Below are 17,593 nucleotides of genomic sequence, written 5' to 3' on the forward strand. Positions count from 1 at the left end.
ACGATAAAAAAGAACAGGTATTATAATGATTGATTTATCAAAAGCATTTGATTGCCTCCCACATGACCTCTTTATTGCTGAACTACATGCGTATGGATTCAGCAAACAATATCTGGTTTTATTACGGCATTGCACGTGGAAAAATGTTGCACAAGGAGTCCCAAAGGGATCAGTTCTCGGCCCCCTATTATTGAACATTTTTCTAAATGATATTTGCTATTTCATGACTACAGAAAATCTTTAGAACTATGCCGATGACAATACAATATGGTCAGTAGGTAAAGATATTGATGATATAATATATAAATTAGAGACAGAAGTAGCAACTCTAAGTAAATGGTTTGAGGATAATTCATTGTTACTAAATGAAGACAAATGTAACTTTATGACAAATGGACATAAACAAACCAGAACTGAAAAAGCAAATATTAAAATAAGAAATGCCACAATCAGAAGGCCAAACTACTTGGAATAACTTTAGACAGTAAACTAAACTTTGTAGAAAACATATGAAAAACTTATGTAAAAAAGCAGGTGAAAAGATAAATGCCCTAGTCAGAGTGGCCCCTTATATGAATGAATATAAAAGATCACTATTGATGAAACCTTTATACTTAGTCATTTTAACTATTGCCCTTTTTTATGGATGTATTGTAGCCGAAAATCTGGAAAACTTATTGAAAGTATCCATAAAAGGGCACTGAGAGTGGCTTACAATGATTGTGCTTTGAAAATATACTCTCACAAAAAAATGATATCAGGATACATCAAAAGAACCTACAACTACTAGCAATAGAAATATACAAAACAGTAAGTAACTTAAATCCAGTATTTATGAAAGAAATATTTCAGTTAATTGAACTTGCATATAATTTAAAAATTAAATTTTTGATAAAAAACGCCGAACACTGTTACTTATGGACTGGATACAGTATCCTATCGATGTAATGAATTGTGGAATTCTATACCATTAGACATTCGATCGACAGAAAATTGTTAAGTATTCAAAACTAAAATTAGGCAAACGGATCTTACTTGCTCGCGTAGATTATGCACACCATATATTTCTAATATTGGATACTTGTAAACATCACGATTTTTCTTAGTTGTATTTGTTATTGTTACAAGTTAGTGTTAATTAGCTCTTTATTAGCTATTATTTTGTAAACCAACATTAAATAAAGTGAATAAAAACAATAAGATACGTAAAAAATGGAAAGCCACTGGAGGATTTTCTCTGCTTTGATGAGATGAATGGGTCTAAGGCAGTGGATTTTCGTGACAAGTTGATAGAACTCAAGTATGGCCTTGATTCTGATTTGATACGAGGACAAGCAATGGATGGCTGTTCAACAATGTCTGGAATTCGTGGTGGATTGCAGATATTGGTGCGAGAAATCAGGCCGACAGCCATTTACGTCCACTGTACCCTATAATCTCGCATATAGGCGCCGCTCGTATGTAGGCGCCGGCGCTTATATCCGGCCCGGTTTTTTGAATATCATATTTCTTACCGTAAATTGACAGAGAAATAACATAAAGTGATTTTCAAATAGAAGATTCAATTATTTCCATTTAGTTTTTTACATATATCTTTAATAATTGGTTCTACTTTTGATAGAATATGTTCTAACACCTTGACAGTCACTAAACAAGGGACCTCCAGCCCCTTTCCTCTTTGTTCCCTCGTCTTCCTGTCACGCAAACTTTCATGGAGCCACCGGACAGCAAAAGGAGGGTGCAAGTTTTATAAAATAGTCGTGGAATGTGTCCTACAATTCCACCATCTTTCAGAACTTTTATAGGAACGATACTAATGTAGCATGACATAGATGTGTGAACTTGTGTACAATGGTGAAGGGAATGTCCTATGGTATGTGATGCCACCAATGACGTAAGGGGATGTCGTGGTGATGGCATGATCGATGAATGAGTGCAAATATGGCCCATTTTACAATATTGAAATCACTACACTTTCACAGCATATTGATCCTGTTGATTATCAGGCTCTCTTTATCAGGATTCAAGCAATGCGGATACATCGAATGGGATGATGACTACCACAAGCTTCATTCACGGTTCCGTGATACGATTTTGAATCGAGCTGTGCCTTTAGAAGCAATCTTAGAGGTAAACGAAATGTTGCTGTAGCTTGAAGAGGCGAGCAATGAAATTTACGAAGACAGAGATCATTGTAACACAGTCGATGAGAACGAGAACGAGAACGAAGGCTCTGGTTCTGATGAAGAACACGACGAGGACATTATCGTAGAACTATAACATTGTGTTTTTAATCTGTAAAATTTCTGCAGTTGAGTTGTTTCTTAGTATAAGCTGTGATGCAAAATGATTTTTTCGCGATTTAAAGTGATTTTGTTGCCAACAAATTATAGGCGCCTGGCGCCTATACGCGGCCCTATTTTCTTGACTTGAAACCCAGAAATTTCAAATATGCGGATATAGGCGCCGGTGCCTTTATGCGAGACTATAGGGTATGGCGCATCGCCTGAACCTTGTTCTTGTAAAGGCAGCAACAAACAGTGTGCAAGTGAGGTCTTTCTTTGGAGTTTTAGAATACTTGTGTAGTTTTGTTGCTGCAAGTCCTAAGCGAATAGCCCAGTTGCACAAAGCACAAGAGAATGCAGGGAAAATCCACGAAACCCCCAAAGCACTTTTCGACACACGTTGGGCAACTCGTGCCAATGCAGTTCAGCATACAAGAGACAACTTCGAAATTTACGTTGAAGCTCTGGAGGAGCTGATAAAAACAATCAGCTTGATGCACATGGTCTTGCAGATGCTCAGGGCCGTAAATCCCGGGGGGGACGGGGGGGACTGGACCCCCCCAAAAATCTGGAGCAAAACGATTTTTTTGGAGAAATTACCATCATTTTCCTTGAAAGAAAGAAATCCCTGGTAGCCGGGTTAGAACCAAACTACGTTTTCTGTGTTATTGCAACAAACCTCAGTCACAAAGGTTATTTTTGTAAGCAGAGTGGTTTTTAAAATTTTTACAAGATAAAAACTTACCTTTTTCTACCGTTTTTTACCGTTTTCTACTGTTTTCTACCGTTTTATTTTTTAAAACAGAGTATGAAATAAAAAGAGAGCGATCTGTCATTTTATTTGACCTATTTACTAACTTATTTACGTACATTTCTATTATTTGTCTATTATTTACTTTTATTTAGTAAATCACTTTCTGTATCATTACAATGTATTCATTTTATATGTGTAAACATGGCCTACTGAAATCAGTCAAAATAAGGAAGACGCACATTTCTGTTCAGAAAGTAAATTTCTACCAATCAATACAACAGCGTCCCATATTTCCCCAAAGTCTGTCACTAAGGTTTAAGCATGACTCTTCCCCTCCAAAATTTCACCCAATAAACAATAATCTGTGTTCTTCTGAGAAACGCCGAACTTTATATTCTGAGCGATTCTAGTATTTTATTAAATTTAGTCTGGGGGATGCTTTTTTAGCCTTTCTAGAAGGTAAAATTTCAAAAATTTTCTTTCGCGTCAGACCCAACCATGGTGGGTCCTCCTACGACAGTAAACTTGATTCTTAGCTCCCAAGGTTCAATTTTTTGGGGCCGTCTCTGAAAAATGTTATCAATCCAATCATACACACAAGTCAATGTACTAAGGAAAATCTGTAAATACCTTCTATAGAGCAGAAAGTCTTGAGAAATCCAAAAATATTCACTTTTGTTTTTAAAGTAATTTGCCCCTCAACTGTTTCCATAACACATACCATAAATCCCTTGTGGTGCCATGACCCACTGCATACTTTATATTCATCCGCCCTGCTGACCCTCCCAATTCACATGACAGATTTACGGCCCTGCAGATGCTCAAGGATTACTGAATAAACTGGGAAAGTTTGAGTTCTTCGTGATGTTGCTATTTGGTTTGATGTGTTAGTCATCACAAAAGCTGCTACCGACAAGGTTCAAAGCCCTCTTCTTAATATTGGCCCTCTCTTGAATAAGGTGTCCTGTCACCTTATTCAAGCATGCATCGGTCAGTTGACGGCAATGCGTTGCGAGAATGGTCACTTCGACACGATAATAGCCAAAGCAAAAGAGCGGTGTGAATCTCTTGGATTCCCTGCAACTTTTGAACAGCGAACAATTTCGAGAAGAAACACTTTTCATGATGCAATAACTACTGATGATCCAGTTGTTGACCAAATTCAAAGATTCAAGTTTGAGTCAGATTTAACAATTAGAGATCTTGAAAAGCCGTTTTTGCAAGAAAAATCCCGGAAGATTTTCGGACAGTAATTCGGCAAAACGCTGTACTTGTATATTATTTTTATATGCTTAAACATTTATATGCCCTGAAGAAATGTTATATTTGTACAGTTACCGAGATAATGTTCTTTATGGTTGAGTATTTTCTATGGTTATTTATTTAGCTTTTATACCCGGGCTGATTTGTCAGCTTTATTACAACCTACAAGCTTTGCTCTTATTTTATCATATCGGTTTCTAAAATGCGTAATAGCAGAGTAGCGATAATATATGTAATATAAGTTTACAAATGCGAGCATGAACAAACAACGGTCCTTTGATGCGACGTATAAGTGGAGGCAACCACCAAACTTCTAAGGTGTATGTCAGAAAATTTGTCAACATCACTAAATTTCATCGGAATATTGTCGGAATTTGTCCGGGTTTCGCCCCTTCACCGCCAAATCGTAGCTAAGCCATTAATTCTACGTCTCCTATTTCTGTGATTTTTTGTTTTCGGTGGAATTACCTTATTTTTTTTGATAGATTTCAAAAAAAATAAAACCGAATATTAAAATAACGGACGTTGAAGAGAAAGTGAATTTTTTTAGGCTTGCTACTTAATAAATAGATCTAGATGGAAAGCAAACCTTGCTTTTGTATAGATTTGTAAAAGTATTTCAGTATGCTATGTTTCTGCTATTTTTTGCCATTTTCAAATATTGCGGTACAAAAACCTATTTTGTTTTTTTTAATTATAAAGAAAATCTGTTGTTATGATCTACATTTTTGCAGGTTTGGTCTGAAAGTTTTCTGCAAAAGGCATTGAATTTGACGGAGTTTGACATTCATGGCGACGTTTACAATGATGGTTGGTTATGCTTATTGTTTCACTTTGTCAATTGTCTCAACTTTCAAATTAGACTAGGGTCCTGTTATCATCTAGGCTGAATATTTGTATTAAATATTATGTAAATTCGTTTTCCCATTGGTTTAATTTGGATTAACTATGAATTTTTGCAGTAACATTTTCAAGTTTGAATTGGTCAGCTGATAACAGGAGACTGGTGTACATTGCTGAAACAAAGAGGGAGACTCGGCAGACATTTTTTCAACGCAAAAAGGGTAATGATCCTTTAAACTCTAATTAGCTTGCTGCAAATGTTATAACTGCGAGTCGCCATTGATAGTTACTTGTGTTTTAAATTCGTCTTTCCCTTCCTGCTTCCTGCTGAATTTGCAGATTTCTTGCTAATGTCCCAATTTGCCATGGACGCTCTAGTATCGCTACTGGTAACTTAGTTTTCTCCTTAGACAAGCTTGTTTTCCTAAAAAGGAATTGTATTTTTCCCCTTTCGCAGGCCTCAGTATGAGTAGAACTTTCACTCTTTCTCTCCTGTAAACAACCGCTTCATTAATTGCTAATTCAACTCTTTGGTTGAAATATGGCTTAACGCTGTTAGCAACTTGACTTTTGCTATCTGGCAATCCTATACTAATGACATTCTACACCTCTTTCATTGTCTCATGTTTGTTTGTTCCGTTCAGCAAATTCTTTCTCCGTGGTTCACCAATAAGAACATAAGATGGTTATTACCTACATTTGCATTGTCAATGTTATAGTTTTTTTTATTTTTGTGGACTACGACTCTGTCTTTTGGCGATCTACTGTTCCAATCCTGGTTTATATGGTACAGCGATGTTATAATTCTGAAGTCTCATTCAAAATCCTTGTGGTCTTCTGCGTGTATCTTTCAACGGCTTGATCATCCAGCTTAATTCCTACATCTTCACACTTTTCAGTAATGCTAGAAGCCTTTGATCATGAACTGGTTGCTTCGTGAACAGCTTTCCAACTCCCAATGATTATGATGTCAGTTTCACAAGAGGTTGGTGTAAGATCGTCTTAACACAAACAAATGTAAGCCTGTAAAAATTGTTTTTTAATGGCTTTTCGATGACTTTTGTAGCAGAACCTACAGGAGTTATTCTGTTGCCGATCCATGAATACAGTTTGATCTGTTTCAATAAGGAGTTCAATAAGGAACTATTGTCGCCTTGAACAGACACTTGTTTTGTTGTGGACCTTATCATCATATCTGGATATATCTTTGTCTTCTTGATGGTGTAAACTAACTAATGCATTCATACACATTGATGGACACAACTAAATCAGTTTCATCGTCAACGTGATTTGCTTTCCGTTCTTTCTCTGTAAATTTAACTACTAATTGCTTGCTTTTGCCACAATTGTTACTTTTTTACTTTGGCTGGGTAAGATTCTTTCCCACTCTGGTGTTCACTGCAACAAAATCTAATGTAAATAATTGCAGCATCATAAGTTACAGTGAACATTAGAATTGACGTTTTCACTGATGTTTGTTTTCCTGATTTATTTATCTTGTGAACAACATCTGAAGCCTGTCTTCAATTTCTCTAATAGTTTATCTTGCTGTATCCTCACTCCTACAAATGGTAACCGCTTTTTCTAGCGTTAGTTTTGCGTTGACAAAAGTTGCTTCAGGAAACCTGACAGTGAAGACCTAACGTTTTAACACGCGATCCCTAATCCATTCGTTGTGAAAATATTTTTAATTTCACGTTGCAACAAGCTGCTTCTAATTCTCCAAGTAAGTATGAAATTGTAATTTATTCAATTTTTCTGCTATTAAATTTCAATCTTAGGCAAAAAACATTAATTTCACTAGCACAATGTGCCTCAAAAACCTTCACACACATCGGTCTTTGAAAACTTGACACTGTGTTGTAATTTTCGACTTTCTGCGCAGTAATTTTCAATTCCAAATTTTCATCAGCAGCCATCTGCTCTAATTCATGAACAGCCACAATGCATTAGCTTCGGCCATCCTGCTGACAAAATGCACTTTTCTTAATGCATAAATACAAAGAGCTCTAACATTTAAGAAAACAGTCTTTTGCATGTGTTCTGTTTTGAATATTTCTGACATCATTGCTGTACTCTTCACTGCTTAGGATCAGAATGCAAGGACACAGAAGAAAAGACGGTAAGAAAGATGTAGGCCAGTTTCTTTACAACATCAATAATTGTACCTCCATAAGAAATATCAGAAATATGTAGGCCAGCACTGATTGGGCTACTTCAACAGTCATGTGCCCACGTTTCTGATTGGCCTATTTCCATCCACAACTGGGTATATATTTCCTAGCGTAGAGTCTTCGATATATGTTCTCACGTTTTAAACTGTGAAGAGTGTCAGACGAAAAGCTTTTGTCTACTCTAATGTTTAATTGTTTCATTCGCTAATCAGATGGACGAACAAAGGTTTACACGTTCGTTCGTCAATTTAAAGGTTCAATGTCACCATAAACAAATGACCTGTGGCTGACGCCGCCAAGCATATTCCGGGAGTCATCAAATGGGTAGTGGTGATAATAATTCCTTATTATGACTAGTGTTGTTTTTGTTGATAGCTATGTCCAAAATGCTATATCGTGTAGTGTGGCCTCAATTAATGGCAGTGTTAACGATCTTCGTGGACAGAAAATTTACTCTCGACTTCATTCGGTATCCATTTCAATTCCCATTCAAACGAGCATTTTTCATGTTTTTGAAACTATTTTTTAAATTATAATGTTTTAATCTTGACAGGGTGACAAGTATTTGTATGAAGAGGACTGGGGTGAGCAGAAAAAAGAATTATTGCATTCAGCAATCGTTGTTGTTGATATTCACAGAGAGGAAGTCAGTATTGTGGATTGGCTCCCGAAGCACATTTCGCCTGGCCAGGTATGTTTACTTTCAGCCAAAATAGTGGATCTTTCAATTTCTATTGTATATCCGGGCATATCGGATAGACAGCTTCAAGTGACGTGAATTCTTTGGCGCCAAGGACCCTCCTGTTTCAATTATTATTATCATCATAAAATTATTTACAGTAGGCGAAGCAAATTTTTTACCGTCCTGGAACACGTACAATGAGTTTTTCATTCACACCAATTTTTTTCCTCTCCTCTTGCAAACAGTGTTGAATAGTTCTCCATAGAAATACACTATTGGAACGTGACCTGTATTTCATAAACTGGAATGGCTGAGGCTCTGGGAGGGCTGACAACATTGTCTGGGGAAAAGGTCAGATCAGATATTTCTCGAGGCGTGAATATGAAATTGTTAAGCTCTGACTGACTTCTTAGGTGTTTAAACTACTTTTGGCAAGCATTACAGATGCTTGGAAAAGAAAAACAAATATTCAGTAAAATGGCCTTTTTACACAAAACAAACCCGGGGTCGCCGCTAAGGTAAGCTCATGTGAGTCAGTTTTGCAACTTTCCTGGTTTAGCCCCAGGTTCAATTTAACTAGCCCACCACCTAAGATGGGTTAGTTTAGAACTAGCTAGTTTGCTAAAATGTAGTTTATACGCGACCTCAGGTTTTTGAATTTTACTGGGGCGAACCCGGACTTGTTTCTATGGTGAGCATTTGCTTTTATTTGCTTCTTCCGTCATTTTTCATGTTGATGAATTTATTACGCGTGTGTGTTATAATGAACCTAGCTTTGTGCCAGATCAAACCAAAACTAGCTCTCCACATATAAATAAATGCTTGACTGGTTTCCTATATGTCCAACTTTCCAATGCCATTCGGCTAGTCAAGTATTTATTAGGCAGAGGAGTCCTGAATAATCTTCCTGTTGTTCAGATAGATTATTCTATCCATTTGTCTGAACCATTGAGACTGTGCATCTACACTATGCATTGGGGCGAAGGTTTGATGACAATTTCTCGTGGTGCTCCACAGCGTATGATCTAAACTATTTGTATCATAGTTACATCATAAAATAACCATTCTCGTTGTCACTCTTCTCATGACCCGCTTTCTCCAAATCTTTTCCTTATCTGATTCGATTTCACTGTGGCTTATTCCCTCAAAAGACACGAATGTTCCTTCAATATTATGCATTGCGTATACGCATATTATGCATTGCGCATTCAAATTTAACTACTTGTAACTAAGTGACTGTACAAATTAATTAGAAAGCATCGCATATTCACAATCAGCAGATTCGTTTTGAACGGATACTGCAATGTTCAGCTATAATGTGTACTCCACTTCTCGCTCAGTATTATTGTTGTACCGTTCTCCGTGTAAATGCTAGTTTGTAAATGGAATTTTTCAAATTATCCGTCTTTAGCTGGAATCTGTACTTTCCTAGGCTATTTGGGGACCTCTCGATGCGGACAATCTGTCACTGATTTTTGTAGGATGGTGGACTGAACCTTTTAAACTTGGCCTTGTTTACTGTGAGAATCGAAGGTGATTTTTAAACAGGTTTCTGGTTTTTTTATGAATGCGAGAAAAGATTGTCGAAATATCAGCCACATATGATATAAATTTATTTGGCAAAAACAGTGTGTTTAAAGTTAGACTAAAGATATTAGAAGAGCAGATCGTGTAAAAGTTCGTATCATAAAATGAACTATAGCATTTGTTTCTGCTAACAATTAAAATTAAAATTGTTGAATGGGCGACGATGTTGAATTGGAGCTCTTATGCTGTTGCTGCTCAAGAAAATTAAACCCGATTAATGTGTATAATTAACTACCTATTTAATTAACGTTATAACTTGTAATTCATCATTGTTTATTCCTTGTTTAATTTAATTTACAGTTTCGTGCTTATTGCTTTTTCGATGCCTTTTGCAAGGTACATATTGTTTTCACTTATTTACCTTATACCTCTGCTCTCCATTGCAGAAGTGCTATATTTCAAGCAAAGTTCAATGGCTCTGAACCGATGTGCAGTAAGTGATTTTCTAGCTTTCAACAAACTGCTTCAAAATGGACACTATACAAGGAAAGAAACTGAAATAACTACAGAATATCCATGCAGCACTTCGCTTGTATTATGTATTAAGTCATTGAAGGTGAAAGCAGGACAACAATCCATTGAAAGCAAAACTGAATTTTAGAATGGGCAGCAAGAAAAAATACTGAGATATAGCAGTCATTGCCTGCTTGGTGCAAATCAGTGCTAGCAAGGGTTGTTTCTGATCAACTCTTGAATAATTTAGGATATCTTGAATAATCTGACTGAAAGAGTTGAATTTTGTTTAAACAAGTTTAAGCCCTAGGCTTTTTAACAATATAAAACTGATAGCGCTAATACCAAAGAAAAATAGTAGATTTTGAAAGATATCAAAACTGACAGCTCATAGATTTTCAAACCCTTTAAAACTGTTCTGTGACAAAAACTTGTAAATTGAGGGCCAACCTTGGCACTTTAACGTGCATTTTTATGAAAGCTTTATGAAATCGGTTTATCAGTGGGAATGAGTTATGATTTGGGGCATTTCAGAGCAGATCAGTGCGGATGGCTGCGCAGCTTATTCACCTTGCATCTCGCCAAAAGGTTCTAAGCTGGTAAGTGTCACAATTCTAAAGTGAATTGTCATTATTTCATTAAGGTTGTCGCATAGCTACAAACACAGTTGCGCTTTTAAGCGAAGACAATACAGATTAAACTGTTAATGTATATTGTAAACATACAGATTCAACGGCCATGGATGTTGTTTTTCCCTTGAAAGTAAGAAAGAAAGAAAGAAAGAAAGAAAGAAAGAAAGAAAGAAAGAAAGAAAGAAAGAAAGAAATAGAGAAAGAAAGGAAGAAAGAAAGAAAGAAAGGAAGAAAGAAAGAAAGGAAGAAAGAAAGAAAGAAAGAAAGAAAGAAAGAAAGAAAGAAAGAAAGAAAGAAAGAAGTGTCAAATGCCTTTCTTAGGTCGATCTTTACCAAGCCAACAGGCTGTTCATTGTCCAAACCGCTGTACCAGTCATCGGTGTTTTTTAATCGTCAGATTAGGGTAGATTGCCAGGAAGAAACCAGATTGTGTATTTGCAAGTAGGTTATTTGAGTTCAAATGTTGGTACACTGTTCATAGACAAGTCTTTCAAAGAGCCTAGAAATGACTAGCAGAACCGAAATTGGACGGTAATTTGACTTTTCATATTTATCACCGTCTTTGTAAATGGGTACAACCCTAGCAATTTTCAATAATTCAGGAAGAATCTTTGTCTCAAATGATGTAGTAAAAAGTATAGTCATGGAATTTTCCAAGAGTGGCAAGGCCAGTTTTAGGAAGTAATTTGAAATAGTGTCAGTTCCAAAGCTCTCTGAATTGGCAGTTTTGGTAATGGCTACCCTTATGTCCTGGCCAGTAATGGATTTGAATCTTAATTTTGGAGTCGGGGTTTTTATTTAAAATTTACCTGATAACAATAGGGTATAATAGGGTTCACAATTTTTTCATTTTTCTAGCAAGATCGGTACCTATTGTGCAAAAGCAAGCATTTATAACGTTCACAATTTCACTGTTGTTAGTGATTTCCTGGCTACAGTTCTTGATGCAATCAATGTTTGTAGATTTTGAAATTTGTTTGTGATTTTATTCATCGCTCTCCAAGAACCTTTGATATCCCCTTTGATATCCCCTTTGATATCCCCTTTGATAACCCCTTTGATATCCCCTTTGATATCCCCTTTGATATCCCCTTTTTTATTCAAGTAGAAGAGTTGTTCTCGATTTTATGAAAAGTTTCAACCGTGTCACTTAGGAGGCTCTACTTCGATACAAATTGTTTCCAACCCAATTTAGATAATGTTGCTCAGTTCGAGTTTATCTCGGTGCAACCAAAAAACCATTTGCAAAAACTTCAAAATCAAGCAGTAAGAATAATCACAAATAGCGCGTAGATGCTGATACTAGATCACTGTTAAATACTCTTGGATTTCAACCATTTCAGGATTTGATCAATACTGAAATCAACACTATGCTTTACAAGACCCTTAATAAACTAGCGTCAGAATATTAATGGGACTTATCTAGAAGGAATTCCGAAAGCCATTTGTGGGTTCTTCGCAATACCAGTACAGATTATAACTGCCTAACAAAACATCAAAAAGTGGGCAAAAATGCTTTTCTTTTAGAGTCGTGCAGGCATGGAATTCTCTTCCAGTTAAATTTAAACAGGCATCTTCCCTGCAGGTCTTCAAATAGACCAGGCGTATATGACGGCAAGGGTAAATTCTCTCCGAACTTACCCTTTGGCAATGAGAATGTTTTTGGGAAACGGCGAATACCTTCTGCGCTTCCCAAATATGGGCATTTTCCCATACCGGGGCTTACGGCCAATTTTAATCACGTGCACTTTATGACATTTCAGTGAAAAAAGCCAACGCACAGAAAGGCAAATTGTCATGTGTGATGAATAAGATTTACTGATCATTAACAATCCAGCTTGTTTGTTTTAAGCAAAGTGTGCACAGAAGTTAGGGATAGCCCAAACAACACCTAGAAAGGGTTGATGATGCGTGTACTGTGAAAAGAACTCAAAAAAATTCACTCCCAGTTTAACGAACTCCCGATGTAACGAACTGTTTTCTGGTTTCCTTCAGAGTTCGATATAACGGGATTCCACTGTATTGTAAATCTATTTTTTATGTCTTTTAGTTATTATTATGGATTTGCTTTTTTTGTTATATTGTAAATTAAATGGAGAGCCCCTTGTGAACCAGCATTTGTTAAAGGGCTACCCTCTTAAATTATTTGAAAATGTAAAAATTGAAATGACAGGATTTTTTGTAGGTTTTCCTTGAAAGAGATGAAGGTGGACCACACCGAGGCTGTGAGAGGCTGATGATGGTAATTGTTCATTTCTCTTCTTTTCTCAAATATCAGCATTCGATTTGTTTTGCCCATTTTTAGCCCTTCCCCATAGAATTTTTTTCACAATTCGATTCATTATGCTAAAAAAATTGGTAGTACTTGTCCCCGTGCTAGTGTATCAAACTTCCGTCTTTATATCAGGCAACAATTTGACACAACTTTTGAAAGCCCATTTTCACTTGGCATTATATAATGTTTGGAAAAATACGAGTGTTTTCTCTTCATAACCATTGCTAACAGCGGTTTTACAGATGAACTGAGTGTTTATCTGTTTTACTATGTAAATGTTTTACAGCAGTTTTTGACATTTTAGAATATAAAAGATGGAAAATTCTATCGCTAAATTCTATCGCTAAATTCTATCGCTAAATTCTATCGCTAAATCTATCGCTACCCCGTTGCATGCTTATTTCCAGTTCTTGCCCCAGCTTGAACAATATAACGTCATTCTTCTAGTGAAGACCTGTTTTATTCTTTCTTATCGTTTTGCTTCCTTTATCCTCTCTTGAGCTTTTACCATTAGCAGAAATGCCGTAGCTCGCTTTTTTAGAAGTTCATTTTCTAGATTCGACGAATTTATAGATTGTGATCAAGTCAATACATTTAGCTATAAACAATGATACAACTACATACCATCAATGCAATTTCACTAGAAACATGTAATAATTATTTTCAAAGTACAATTTTGAAAGTGGATCAACACCTAGTCCGGCCTATGATATTGTTCAAACAGCGTCAGGTGAGCTGAATTTTTCATTCGTCCTTTGTTTATTATTCCTGTGAACTACAAATCCTGTGCTTTTTCTGTCGAATGTTGTGAAAATAACTGGTCATTTATTGCATGGTTTTCTATTTGTTAACCTCACGAAATACTGTAGAACTATTTTTGATGCTCTTTTTGTCTTTGACAAAAGTGATTTAATCTCACCAGAAAGGAATTAGAGATTTAATTAGCTCAGTATGAAGGGAAAGTTTTACTCAGCCCTTTACATTGATGAAAAAACATAAAAGTGAGATACAACTTCGCAATTGGATAAAGATGCTTTCAAATCAGGTTTGTGGTCGTAAATTGAAGGTTTCCTTTGATAATCGCTCCTAATCAAGGAAAGGCATAACCTGGGTGCCAGAGCCTCCATAATTTTGCCTCAGAATATTGTTCGAAACTAGTGACATCCCATAATTCTCTTGTATCCAGGGTAGAAAAGGCACCATATCAGTTATTTTTTAATGCCATTGTGTACACAGAATGAGTACATATAGCAGTGGTGGGGGACCCTGTAAGTAAGTAATTTAGTAAGTAAGTAACCAACGAAGTGAAACGGTTTCAGTAATAGAATGCTATCCGAAGAATTAAAATCTTCCTCTAATTAGTGTCCCGCTTTCTATTGCTTGCGGCTGCGAAATGATGTTGATTCAACCCTAATCAGCAAGTCAATTTTGCAAACTTTTATTTTGGCCGTGCCAAAAGAGAAGTTGGCACAGTTTCAGAGGAAGCTGCAGCACACAATTCAGCAATTGTGCACTCGTACAATTGAAGAAAGAGCTTTTGTGGAAATTAGGGTTTCCTATTCGATAAAGTTTTCAATTATTAACAAAGCTGTTTGATAACGCTGAAACAATCTCCATGAAAATTTTCCCAAATCATTGGTTGAATTGCAATTAGCTGTTTTGTCAATGGAACAGTGCCTAGATGGATGTATGTCATAAAAAAACTTCAAGAATCTGCGACGCAGTTAAAATATTCACCTTCAAAATCTTACTACAGTGATTACAAGCCACTTTTTCTAACTATAAAACTTCGAATGAAACAAAAAACTCTTAAAGTTTGCGACATCTGTGCATAATCATGAACTATTGTAAATGAATGCAAATAGTTGTGGACCAGCAATAATCACCATTAAGCAGTGTTAATAATCGTGAATCATTATGAGTCATCGAGAATCGTCATGAGTCTAAATAAATCTGCAAAGGTTATCGTGGATCAGCTCAAACAATCATGAATCATTGTAAAACGGAATCCCGTAAAAACTCTATTAAGCCCTCTCTCTGTGAAACCAAATTACCATGCCAAAATTTAAAATAAGGCACCCCTCTCCATTAAGACCCCACTCTAGCCCCTGATGCCAAGCAAAGAAAACATGCGCATTGAGTGGTTCTTTTGAGGGTTCAGGGTTGCCTTGTGCGCCTTAGAAGTCAAGAGGATACTGATGTTGATTATTTCGAAGAAATCCAAGAGCATTGTAGCATTTTTATGTTATGTTTTATTTTGAATAATTAATAAGTCCTGCTCGCAAATAAGCTCCCCTTTCAAATAAGCCTCTCTCTAGGACTGAAAAAACAAATAAGCCCCCCCCCCCCCCCGGGTCTTAATAGAGCTTTTATGATAAATCAAAACAAATCAGCCCGAAAGATCGTACTCCACCGTCAATGACAATGTCAACGAAAGTAAATTCTCGCCGAGACCCTGTATTCTGATATTGTTTCTTTATAAACCTCTTCATAGAAAAGCCCAATCCGTCTTGCTACCGCTCTTTTCTGAGCTCATATTACGTACCAGACATCTTCTTCGTACATAGCCATTGGGCCCCTATTTTTTTAATGGAATCAGCCAAAAGTATCGATTGTCCTTTCTTGTGGCCGACATTTTCTTGACATTGTTACTCTGTGGTCAAGAATAGGCAGGGGTTGAAATAAGCAGGGGTCCCCATTTATTCCCAACTTCAGAGTAAGTACAATTCTAAAAGAATTATGAGTAAAATTTCATACAAAAAACAGCGAGCTAGACAGACTTCAGCTAGACAGAAGCAAAAGAACAGCTCTCAGTGACTGCAGAGTGGCGAGGATTTTTGTTTTGGCAAAAAAGATGAGAGCATGTTTGGTCAAGACATTAATTCCAGGGGTTGGGGCACTCAAATATACTTAGGGTAGGGGTGCTTAGGCTATAGTACAAACCATCAACCCCAAGCAATTATTTTCTATCATAAAAATTGACCCAAAAAAGTAATTTTTCTTGAGGTGCACAAGAAATCTATCAAGCAGTTTTTCTCTACTTTTTAAAGGTTTTTTTCTTATATTATTTCGCTTTATTATTTCGCTACTGCCCAATTTTAATAATGATTTCTCTATATCCTTTAATTTTCATTTTAGATTCAGAAATTCCCTTGTATAGTCATTCCTTAAATCAAAATTGCTGGCTGGGCAGTGAAGATGTAGTCATCATGCAAACAACTTTCAAAGCCAGTCAGGTACTTTCAATGTAAGGTAATTTGATAATAGCAAGATAAAATAAGAGGCCACAGCTGGGTGATTTGTTTGCCAAAAATGTCTGGTAATTCAAATCTAAAAATTCTCCCTTGTGTAATCAAGAAAATCTTCATAATGAGCAAAATTAAAGGGTGGGTGTCCAGAGTGAGCTTAGGCATTTCAAGGTAGGACGCTGACGAGAATTAGGTGATGTTTCACCGCAGATATTTTACACACGGTTAACATTTTTTATTTAATCCCTTCACAAAGGTATTGCACCAACTTGTTCGAAATGGCGGCGCATTTTTTAACTTTTCAACCATACGAAACATTTGAATGCATTTTTTGGGCGAAATTGGCGTGCTTCATGGAAAACTTTGGCGGGAATTCTTGAGTATCTTTCTGGCATCATTGAAAATATAATTTGAAATGTATTCATTAAGCAGGAAACTTTTTATTGAAGAAATATATAGCATGCCTAAACAAGAAAAAAATTCAAATGAAGGGCGAGTCGGTATGAAATATTTACGGGAAGAAGACTTTTATTTTCGAAAAATTGTTCAGCAAGTCAGATTTTTTTGTTATTTCTTTATTAAAATTTGGTACAATCTCTAGCTATTCTCAAGGTAATCAAAGCCAAAGTATTTAAGTTACCAACGCTAAATATAATGTAAATCAAATATAACCGATGTTGAATATGTATTCTCTGCAAAGATTGCAAGTACAATTTAACAATGAGAATTCTGAGATTTTTTCCTGGAATATTTGTAAAGTTGGGGAGCATTTTATTTTATTTGTCACTGAGTTCCATATTTGGATACATCCGTATGATACGGTATTAAATAGATAAATTTTGAAATGTGGCTCCACTGTTTTAAATTGGGAGTTTCTTAAGTAATATGCGTATTCATTTATGGAAAATATCTCATCCATGAAAGGTGGATTCAAATCATTAAATGTTTTATAAATTTCCATCGCAAAATGTTATAAATTTTTCTTATGAGAATTCATTGTTTTATTCTTTTCTCTTAAAAGTTGTTCAAAATTTGATTCACAATCATCCTAAGCTATTCTCATTGCCCTTTCATGATTCTGGTTTATCCGGCTATTACTTTTCCTACTGCAAATCATCCAAGTAAGAGGTCAATAATTGAAATCAAATAATTGAATTATGATCAAATGAACGGTTTAATTAAAAGATCTCGCTTAGATTTGTCCATGTAGGAAGCAATCTTGGCTAGAGGGTTTACCTTTTTCCCACCTTCTTTACAAAAAACCCCAATACTTTTGCATTTTTACTTTCTTTGATAGTTGAACTATTTATTTTGGTTTTAGATTCCTCTTAATTGGATCGGTTGACTTTAAAAGTTATAAGCTTGCATTATCACTATGGAGCACCAAAACGTTTTCA

At 36.0% G+C, this 17,593-nt stretch overlaps 1 protein-coding gene across 3 annotated transcripts in view; it reads left to right on the forward strand.

Moving 5' to 3' along the window:
- The window catches only part of LOC135688266 (acylamino-acid-releasing enzyme), a 66,865-nt gene that overhangs the window by 36,347 nt on the left and 12,925 nt on the right, over positions 1-17,593 (forward strand). For 2 of the 3 annotated variants that reach the window (XR_010516367.2, XR_016144953.1), the window contains 2 exons: positions 5,037-5,112; positions 5,265-5,329. Coding sequence is in view for 1 of the 3 variants with exons in the window: in XM_065205043.2 (XP_065061115.2) it covers positions 5,037-5,112; positions 5,265-5,366; positions 7,236-7,267; positions 7,873-8,010; positions 9,434-9,534; positions 9,975-10,021; positions 10,576-10,640; positions 12,859-12,915; positions 13,618-13,678; positions 16,087-16,184 (777 nt within the window). In the remaining 2 variants the exon portion in view is untranslated. Of the gene's footprint in view, positions 1-5,036; positions 5,113-5,264; positions 5,367-7,235; positions 7,268-7,872; positions 8,011-9,433; positions 9,535-9,974; positions 10,022-10,575; positions 10,641-12,858; positions 12,916-13,617; positions 13,679-16,086; positions 16,185-17,593 lie in introns of those variants that run through there. The other variant, XM_065205043.2, reaches the window with a different exon arrangement.

The sequence above is a fragment of the Rhopilema esculentum genome, chromosome 19, assembly GCF_057945365.1.
Source record: "Rhopilema esculentum isolate cy_ngs chromosome 19, ASM5794536v1, whole genome shotgun sequence".
Classification (NCBI taxonomy): Eukaryota; Metazoa; Cnidaria; class Scyphozoa; order Rhizostomeae; family Rhizostomatidae; genus Rhopilema; species Rhopilema esculentum.